Consider the following 10,856-nt stretch of genomic DNA (forward strand, 5'->3'; position numbering starts at 1 on the left):
GAGACAACTCACACCAGCCTCAATCACTCTATAGTATTCTTGCTCTGAAATGTAAAACTCCTCAGGGTGCCAAATGAAGGGCCGGGTAGAAGTACAGTACTGGTATCGGTGAGGCCTCTTTTAACTGAGGCGCCGTAACTTGTGTGAGGGCTCCATGACTTTCCCTGTTTCAGTTAAGGGAAAGACCTGACGTCAGAAAAGGACTCTTCTGGCCATTTCTCCCATGCTGGGGTATTCTGATTTCAGAACACGGGAACGGAAGGTGGTAAAGATGCTAGGTAGAGTTTAACTACTTGCCGTTTCTATTCCCTGTCTCTCAAGTATTTATCATGTACCAGCTTTGGCAAAGTTCCAAATCCTGTCTCGATTCAGAATTCAAGAATGGGACAGCTGTCACAGTGACATATACTAACATGTTTATCTGAACCTCAAAATACCATCGCTCTCCTGACAGTCAGTTGACCTGAGCTGTGCCTGAGTATGGGCTGGCTCTAGGCTGTGTGGTGCATCACGTGAATGAGCTACATCTGTGGTTTTGAGGGAAAAATGTTTGAGGGGAAAAAAGCTCATGATAAGATAAAAGCATTTTATCAAAAATTATTACAAGGACACAGGTGTGTTTGAGCAAAAACTATTTCAATGTTCTCCCCCCTTCTCACTACTGTAAGGTACATGTGAGTAAGAGGGCAGAGCTACGTGCAACAAGAGTTGAGAGCGCCAGTGAGGCTTCTCCAGCCACATTTCCCAGAGGCCAAGGTACCTATGACTCCACTGGAGGCTCATAAGACCTTCTACAAGTGAGCTTTCTCCAAGTTTGTTCAAGTAACACTGAAGAAAGTCCTAATTGAGCTGCCAACTTATGGATCATAGAAAAGTATTTTTGAGGGGTGCCTGGATGGCTCAGTCAGTTGAGTGTCCGACTTCAGCTCAGGTCATGATCTCACGGCTCATGAGTTCAAGCCCTGCACTGGGCTCTGTGCTGAGAGCTGAAAGCCTGGAGCTTGCTTTGGATTCAGTGTCTCCCTCTCACTCTGTCCATCTCCCACTCATTCTCTGTCTCAAAAATAAATATTAAAAAAAAAGAAAAATATTTTTGATAACACATTGTTATCTGAACTTTTGGCACACAGTTTGGGAAAGGGTCGAAAACTGAACGGTATTGTGAGATTCAAAAACCCCACCAAACCCCCACTCCCATCTATCTACTATTGTGAGCAAGGCTTCTTAATTTTGAATCTATTAAAAAATTACTTGTTACTGAAAAGCCTGTCACATTCTAGCAATAGGTGACATTCTCAGATGTCTAAACCCAGTGGAAAACAAATCCATTTTATGAACATTTTACGTTTTATGTTAATATTTTCATAAATTTTATAACACTTATTTCTGATCACTCACATAATATTTGTAAGAATAATGTGATGCAAAGAAACTTAATATTAAAGTCTTAAGTTCACAGGATATACACTAATTTTTACTTTTATAAGTATTTTTGTGATAGCAAAGTGTGATAATCAGTAAAAGACCTTAAAAGATTAAAAAGTTTAGGATAATATTCTGTAGAAAATATGGGATGGAAGTAGGAGTCAAAGGATTAAATGGAACTATAAACTTTCCAACTCTTAGAGTAAAAGCTTGCTCCGGGTCTCTATGGTATTTGGTTCCACTGGACATCATTAAGAGTAGCATCTCATTTTCATTTTAAAAGGTCAGTGTGTATAATACACCAGACCTTTCTCATCTCTGATAATAATCCAACACTAACATTCTAGGACTCCAATATATTTAGTGAACTCAGGGTAGATACCTGCAAAGCCCTGGGCACAGGTGCCTGCTCAAATTCTACGCCTCACCCCAGGGCTGGCCCTGGTTTCAAAGGTCACTGGGCATCAACACCCAGGACCTAACCCCTGGGTGAGTCCCACTGAGAAACCCTGAAGGGATGAGAGAGAAGAGGAGAAAGAAAATAGGGGAAGCACAGGATAATGGGATTATGAGATCAGAGCCCTTCAACGAAAGGACAATGGGAGTAAGGAAATATGGAAGAAAGGTTTCAAATCACTAACCAGTATCAGTATTAGTTCTGAGCTGGAAATCTGTTTTGTAAAAGCTTCAATCACAGAGAGTTTTAGAGTTCAGGATCAGTTATCAGTGTCAGTATTCATTTCATGTAGTATTATCCAACACTGAGTAACATAATCCTGTCCAAAACAGATTGGAAGGAAAAAGAAATATGTCATTAATTTTGGAAATCTAAGTCTCCATGTTATTTTTGGGGGGCACCTGGGTGGCTCAGTAGGTTAAGCGTCTGACTTCGGCTCAGGTCATGATCTCACGGTTTATGAATTCGAGCCTCGCATCGGGCTCTGTGCTGACAGCTCAGGGCCTAGAGCCCATTTTGGATTCTGTGTCTCCCTCTTTCTCTGCCGTTCTGCCACTCACATTCTGTTTCTCTCCCTTGTTCAAAAATAAACATTATAAGTATACACACACACACATACACTTATATATAATTTATTGTCAAGTTGGCTAATATACAGTGTATACAGTGTGCTTTTAGTTTTGGGAGTAGATTCCTATGATTCATTGCTTACGTACAATACCCAGTGCTCATCCCAACAAGTCCCTTCTCAATGCCCATCACCCATCCCCCCCATCAGCCCTCAGTTTGTTCTCTGTATTGAAGAGTCTCTTACGGCTTGCCTTCCTCTTTTTCTGTTTGTATCTATTTTCCCCCCGTTTCGTTCCCCCATAGTCTTCTGTTAAGTTTCTCAAGATCCACATGAGTAAAAACGTTATGATATCCGTCTTTGTCTGAATGACTTATTTCACTTAGCATTATATCCTCCAGTTCCATCCATACTCTTTTTAGAAAGAAGCAAAGCAAAACATGTACAGACGTGGAAGTGGAAGATGGGGTCAAAGTGAGCCTGGCTGGAGATGGTGCTGCAGGACACGGGGTCCAAGATGGCAAATGTCAGGAGATCTCGGACTTTCCTTCCTGATTAAGACAAATTATTCCTAGACTGCACCTGGCAGGTAAGCATCTATTATGAGTTCATAAAAGCCATGTATTTATGGTTTGGGTTTTTTTTTTTTTAAAGACTTTTAAGTAATCTCTATACGAGTATGGGGCTCAAACTCACACCCTGAGATCATAAGTCTCATACTCTACCAACTGAGCCAACCAATTGCTCCAAAGTCATTTTGGATAATGATGTTATACAATAAAACCATTTCATCATAAGGGGCATCAAGTTTTTAAAAAGTTGGGACTGGACCCCAGTTCAGTGTAGACTTGTGAGGTTTTCACCTGCAGGATGCTCATACTCTCCACTCTGTTCTGGCAAGCTCTCAAGTCAATAGAGACATCATGGGAAGCTATGGTTCAATACCAAATATCCCCCAGTACTTTTAAGACTTCTTCTTATAAAGTTGAGAAACTAGGAATGCGGAGCTATGGGGAAGAGCTGGTTGAAGGAAATGTACATGGCTTTTGCAATGGAGGCTTGCCCACACAGAAAGGAACTGAAGTGTTTGAATATTTTTTTATTTTTTAAGTAATCTCTACACTCAACATCTATCATGAGTTCATAAAAGCCATGTACTTATTTTCTTTTTTAAAGATTTTTATTCTTAAGTAATCTCTATACTGACCATGGACTTCAGCTCACAACCCTGAGATCAAGAGTCGCATGTTCCACCAACTCAAGCAGCCAGGTGCCCCCGCAGTGTTTGGATTGTTCAGTCTAATAGAATCATGGAAATGCAGGGTGCCTGGGGGGCTAAGTCAGTTAAGTGTTCGACTCTTGATTTTAGCTCAGGTCACCATCTCACGGTTTGTGGGTTCAAGACCGGTATCGGCTCTTCAGGGACTGCTCTGCTCTGCACTGACCATAAGCTGCCTGCTTGGGATTCTTGCTCCCTGCCCCCTCCTCCTCCCCTGCTCGCAAGCTCTCTCTTTCTCCAAAAATAAATAAATAAAACTTTAAAAAATCTGAAAAAGAAAAAAGAGAATCACAGAAATGCACTGCAGGCTTTAAAAAATGCCTTTGCTTTGAACTTTAGTACAAAAACATTATGGTTATTACATTTTCTTAAAATATTTTATTTATTTCTGAGAGGGAGAGGCAGTGTGAGCAGGGGAGGGTCAGAGAGAGAGGGAGATACAGAATCTGAAGCAGGCTCCAAGCTAGCTGTTAGCACAGAACCCAATGTGCGGCTTGAACCCACAAACCATGAGATCATGACCTGAGCCTTAGCTGGACGCTTAACCAACTGAGCCACCCAGGTGCCCCTACAGTTTTAAGTTTTGAACTATTTTCTTTTGGAGGATACATGAAGGCAGACATTGGAGGGGTCAACACAAAAAATTACTTTTAAAAACATACTCTAATGATGATATTTGTATTTTTCTCTCAAGATACATTGTAGTTGGGGCACAATTCGTGGGAGCAAGCCCCATATTGGGCACCAGGCTCATGGCACGGACCTGCTTGGCATTCTCTGTGTGTCTCTGTCTCTCTCTCCTCCCCCCGCTCCAATCTCTCTGCCCTTCCCCAGCTTGTGCTTTCTCTCTCAAAATAAATAAATAAACTCTTTAAAAAAGATACACTGCACTTTATTTATTTTTAAGATATATTGTACTTTAAATCTCTATGGCTGGCCAACTCTTACACCTTTTGATTGTTTCTATTGCCTACTAGAGGGGATCCTATGACAGTGCCCAAAGACCAATACTTACAAATGCTAGGTAAGTCCTTCAATCCACAGTAGTAAATGTCCCCCTAAGAATGTTAGCCTCTTATAAACTTAGTAGAGAACATTTATTTACACAGTTTTGCAATAAAAAGTAAAACTGAAATCATTCTTCTAGAGAAAAAGAGTTTATCTTTCAAAGTATGACAGGTATGATCCAACATAACATTATGTCCTATCTTTTAAAAGAATAGTTATTCTCCATTTAGACAGAATGGTTGCTTTAGACATAAACTAGACTTCTAGCCTGAACAAATTCATGACCCCACCACTAAACCTGACACTTATGAGACAGAAGATGGTAGCAGACAGATTCAAGCAAGAGAAATACAGAAAACTGTATTTTCCATGGTGTCCCAAAAAGCTCAAACACAGCTGAAGTTTGCATACAAATTCTGTTGACCAAATAGTTTTTGACAGATGTGGTATCAATTCTACAGTGACGGTTTCATTCATTAGAGAGTATGTAATCCATTTAATGAGTTGGAATCAGCATTAATTTAACATAAAAGGAAATACCACTTATTGTAAGGATGAATGTTCCTTTTGTGAAACTGATTTAATTTTATTATTTTCTTTACTTTTGGGGGGGTGGGAGACTGCTTGTGTGCACATGAGGGGAGGGGCAGAGAGAGAGGAGAGAGGAGAGAGGAGAGAGAGAGAGAGAAAACGAACCTCAAACAGGCTCCACACCCAGAGTGGAGCCTGACACAGGGCTCCATCCCACGACTGTGAGATCATAATCTGAGCCGAAATCAAGAGTTAGATGTTTAACCAACTGAACCACACAAGATGCTCCGGGCTTTAAACACACAAATATACCTATTTGCATACTAAATCATGGTGGTAAATATGTTTACTAAGGGTTTGAAAAATACTGGCTCCGTAGAATACAAATATAAATTTTTTACCCTGAAAATTTCAGATCGAAAGACACTAACATGTATAATTAACATCTTAATGATATATACATTTGGTTTGTCCTGATGAGTTTTAATATAATTAGAGGCTGATTCTTTAGTATGATGATTAACTGCTGCTAATAATATTGAGCATTATGCTAAACCAGGGACTTCGTAGACAATTTACATAAATTATTTATCTCTCAATACACATCTAAGGTAGAAGTTATTCTCCTAACTTGAGGGTGTTATGCTGAGCGAAATAAGTCAGGCAGAGAAGGACAGATACCATATGTTTGCACGTATAGAAAGATTAGGAGGAACTTAATGGAGGCCCGTGGGGGAGAAGAAGAGGGGAAAAATAGGGGGGGAGAGGGAGGGAGGCAAACTATGAGAGACTCTTGAATGCTGAGAACAAACTGAGGACTGATGTGGGTGGGGGGGAGGGAAAAGGGGGTGATGGGCATGGAGGAGGGCACTTGTAGAGATGAGCACTGAGTGTTATATGGAAATATACTTGACAATAAACTATTAAAAAAGAAAAAGAAAAGAAAACTTTTTCCTCCTAACTTTACCCAGGAGGAAGCCCTATCCAGGCTGTTACAGCAGGCTCCCTGGGGTCTCACAGGTCGGAAGCAGCAAAGCTGAGACAAATCCCAGCATCTGGCTCTAGAGCTTAGCTGAGTTACTCTCCACATAGTAGAATCAGAAAATAATTGTTTAAAATGACTATTTCTGGGATTAGGTCCTTGGATGTCTCATTTGCAAAGTCTTAGATGAGGTAACCACATGCAGAGAGCAGGGACATTAGAGAAATGCCGAAGTGGGCACGCCCGAGTTTCATTGACGGCAAGCTGCAGAGTGAAAGGAAAGTGACTACACTTGTTGGTGCAGGAAGTCCTCACAGCACTCCTAGGATGCACACTGTCACACTACAAAAGGTAAAGCCCAGGCAGACTCTTTAGCAGCTCAGGACTCACATGTTTACATGGCTCATCATTCTAGTTGGGCAAAGTTCCTGATAGAAGAATGAAAAGAACTTTACTCAGAATTCTAGCCTAACTGATGTCCAGGTGGAGCTGTGGACCATTGTTTTAAAGACAATCTACATCTTTATGGAATTTAGAAGATTCTGCTTGGTGCTGCCCTTCCCCACGTCAGATCGACCTGCACAGCTAGGCAGGTACACATTTCCACGTATCTAATATACCACACTTAAAATTCAAAGCACAAAACAAGTAGCTGGTATGAAGAAGGGTATGTGAAATTATATCCTACACTTTGGGGAGTCTGTGCTTTCTGAGAGAATTTCTGGGTAATTTTATGGGGAAACACAAATGTGGTGTGACAACAGGAAAAGAGCATTTTCTTTTCCTATTTTCTCAACAGTGAGAAGTCACGATGAAACCCCATTAAAATGGCACAAAGAGTGGTTCAAATTCTGTCAGGCAAACCTACGACTTATCCTAATTTCTGACTCTCAAGTTTCCATAAACTTTGTTGTACGTCACTTTTATGCCAACATTAAGATTCTCTTCCAAAAGAATATGTAAGGAAACATGTCTGCTTAATGTTACATTAGAGAATTGATAGTTAATTTACCATTCCAATACATTTTCTTAGGATGCTCCAGATACTGAAGTCATTTCTGGAAAACATAGGGGAGGGCAGGCTTGTTCTGAAAGAAGAAAAGAAAAATAAACATTTTAATGCCACTGACACTAGGAGGGAAAAGCTATTGTCATTAATATGAACACCACAGGCATGCACGTATAGACACCTTAAAAATGTGCCTTTTTATAGACAAGGTAAAACAGGGTTTGTCGGAGGCTGTACCCCGATCACTGCTGTGCTGGCCCCTGAAAAGTGTCACAACAGATCCACTGGCCCTGTGCCACTGGTGTTATTCTGACCCTAATGATCCCAGCTCCCCCGCTGGCATCCAGCTTTCTGCCCCACCTCACAGGGCTGGTCTTCCTGTCATGTGCTGGCACAGTGGATTCTGGTTCGCTTCTGCTTCGAGACACAACTACTGTTATCTGGATGCTTCATACATGTTTGTACTCCAGCTGCTAAATAATGTAAACAAAATGCCATCACAAGGCCTGTTTTTAAGAAACTGAATGGGAAAATGGAAATAAGCTATAAAGCCAAAGTAAAATTTAGGCCCGGCATCTTACATTAGTACTTTCCCAAAGACATTGATGTGAACAAAATTTAGCCCCTCTGGATATACAGGAAACCCCTTGCCAATTAACCTGTCCAGAAGGAGGACTGTCAAAGCCTCCGCAGGGGTCTGGAGGCAGCAGAAGGCTGATGGAGGTCAGGGGCAGAGTGGCCTGGATAAGCCACGTGTCAGGGCTCAGGCATCCAGGCCTGGCTGGTCACAAGCTGACCCTCCTTTCACAGATCACAATGACAGCACTACCAGCGTAGTGGGGACAGGGGCCCAGACCACCTTTCTGAAACTGTTAAAATACTACATTCTTCTCAGTTATCTTAGATTATGGCAAGGGATGCCGGTATAGCAACTGCTGCTTAGAACACACCTATGTAACTAAAGCATCAAACAAAATAGTAAACCCAATAATGTATCTTCAAAAAACTTTTATTCTACAAACTAAATTAATTTGAATTACAGAAGTGAACATTAAGTTTTAAAATAAATAGTATTTTTAAATCCTCCACGGTAAAATCCTTCTGATTTCTTCTTTTTAGGAACACACACTGCTCATTTGGCAAATCTGTCATCTAACCAATCTGCCAGAGAAGTAGCCACAGATGGTATTTAAATCACATTCTCCACCATTCAGGACCATGAATCTCCATGACATGAACAGTGGAACCCAGGGACAGATTTCCCACCATTATCTACCATTTGCATGTTCAGTGTAGTTTTAGAGATGTGTACAGTTGACCCTGTTTAGAGATGTGTACAGTTGGTTTGAGCTGCAGGGGTCCACTGACATGTGGGGTTTTTTTATAATATAGTACAGCATCATAAATGTATTTGCTCTTCCTCGTGATTTTCTAAAATCTCACTTTATTGTAAGATATAGTATATAATACACATGACATACAAAATATGTGTTAATTAACTACTTATAGGTTACTGGTAAGGCTTCTGGTCAATAGTAGGTTATTAGTAGTTACGTTTTTGAGGGTTCAAAAATTATATATGGATTTTTGACTGCCCAGGAGATGAACTGTCCAAGGGTCAACTACACAAAGTTTTTTATCTTTTGTCTGTGAAAAAATCAGCCAGAAATGGAACAGATACTAGAAGTTTGAGCCGGAGATAAGCTTCGTGAAGACTGAATGAGGGGCTGTAATTCCTCCCAACCAACAGCTACACTGAGAGCACTGGCATGTATCACTATTTATATATTTTTTTAATGTTTTATTTCTGAGAGACAGAGAGAGAGACAGACAGACAGGCAGACAGCATGAGCAGGGGAGGGCCAGAGAGTGGGAGACAAAGAATTCAAAACAGGCTCTGAGCTGTCAGCACAGAGCCCGAAGTGGGGCTCGAACCCATGAACCGTGAGATCATGACCTGAGCCAAAGTCAGACGCTTAACCGACTGAGCCACCTAGGCACCCCTATATCACTACATTGATTAAACGCAAGAAGAACAAGAAATATTCTGGAAACAGAAGAAGATAAGACACCCCCAAAAAAATTTTTTTTTAAATTTTCAATTTAGAAATTACAGGATTGCCAGCCAAGAATCCCACCTGGGACTATCCCACATTCATTTTTATTCACTTATCTCACTATGGCATTTTATGAAAATTTGGTAGTTATTCATCAGGAGGCCAGATTATCTGCAACATTATCTACTCCAGAAGCCAACCAGAAGGCAGAGGTAAAAGGGACAGTGAAATGTAACGGGCCATCACAAAGTCCATGCTATCTTCTTGCATAAGACATGCAAAAGCGAACTCCTTTAGATCACACTGTGTGCAATACACTGATCAAAAACCGCAAGAGAAACCCTGGCCACTGGGACGAGTGCACAACATGGAAGGCATAGCACAGTGAAAGACCTCAGGGTTGTTGACTGTAATCTGAGTCAACGGCATGATGATGCTGCCAAAAAGGCAGGTGCAATCTCAGACCGCCAAAAGGAGAATGGCAGCTAGAACATTCCCAAGGGGCAAGTCTGCAATGATCAGACGAGAGCCAGGATTCAGATCCATGTGCCACTTTTAAAAGGAACCTGAACACTCCCGCTCAGGAAGACTTACCAGAGGCCAGGCAGACGTGTCTGGGAAACATTTCTTACAAGAAATGGATGAAAGAAATGTGCAGTCCAGGACAAAGAAAAGAAACTGGAGGTCTGGGGAACAGCAGGCATTACAGAGGTCTTGGGGCAGTAGAGGACAGGGCCAGGAACAATGGCATGCCATCACCACACTCCGTCCCCTTCAACAAAAGCACTCCCTACGCACCTCTGGCAGCTTCAGTATTCTCCACAGCACTGATCAACACACAACATACTACTGCAGGCTCTCAAGCATTAACCACTTCCCCTCAAATGGTATCTGAGCTCCTGGAGAACTCATGTTTCATCTACTGCTGTGTCCGGGTTGCCCAGGGCGGTGCCAGACACAAAGGAGGAGTTGAAGTACTTGATGAGCAAACTTTGGAATGTAGAAGATCTTTTAGCATGCATTATCTCCTTCATAAAGAATTTGGTTTATTCTGTGCTACTCAAGTGATCAGGAGTGGGACCACTGGTAGAAGTTACCAGTAGCATACTGACAGAAAAGTCTTATAATGAATTCCAAAAATGATAAACAAGAGATTCTTATTAAGTAAAGTTTTCAAACTGAGGCTAAATGGATCCCTTTCTGTCACAGCCCAGGAAGGCAGCCCTGTACTGGGTGGGAAGCTGATCTAGAACAGCTGGCCAGGGATGCGATTCAACACCCAATAAGGAACATCATGGGTCCCCATACAAAGAACTACCCAGTCCCAAATGTTAGTGATGCCAATGTTGCGAAACCTCCCATAGAAATATGAAAGCTTCATACAGAAGTTTAAATTTTGCAGTGGCTACATTAAAAAAAGAGAGCGAGATAAATTCATTTCAATAATATACTTTATTTGGGAATGTCGTCAGCATCACGGTGCCATGAGTCATTCGTCCTCTCTCCTCTCTGATTTACAACTAATTGGACATACGTACCC

At 41.4% G+C, this 10,856-nt stretch overlaps 1 protein-coding gene across 9 annotated transcripts in view; it reads right to left on the reverse strand.

The window, feature by feature from the left end:
• Positions 1-10,856, reverse strand: part of OSBPL1A (oxysterol binding protein like 1A) — a 241,841-nt gene that overhangs the window by 29,920 nt on the left and 201,065 nt on the right. For all 9 annotated transcript variants that reach the window (XM_077778061.1, XM_077778060.1, XM_077778059.1 and 6 more), the window contains one exon: positions 7,263-7,338. In XM_077778061.1, the coding sequence (XP_077634187.1) occupies positions 7,263-7,338 (76 nt within the window). The remainder of the gene's footprint in view (positions 1-7,262; positions 7,339-10,856) is intronic.

This window comes from Crocuta crocuta, unplaced genomic scaffold (assembly GCF_008692635.1).
Source record: "Crocuta crocuta isolate KB4526 unplaced genomic scaffold, BGI_CrCroc_1.0 scaffold26, whole genome shotgun sequence".
NCBI classification, from domain to species: domain Eukaryota; kingdom Metazoa; phylum Chordata; class Mammalia; order Carnivora; family Hyaenidae; genus Crocuta; species Crocuta crocuta.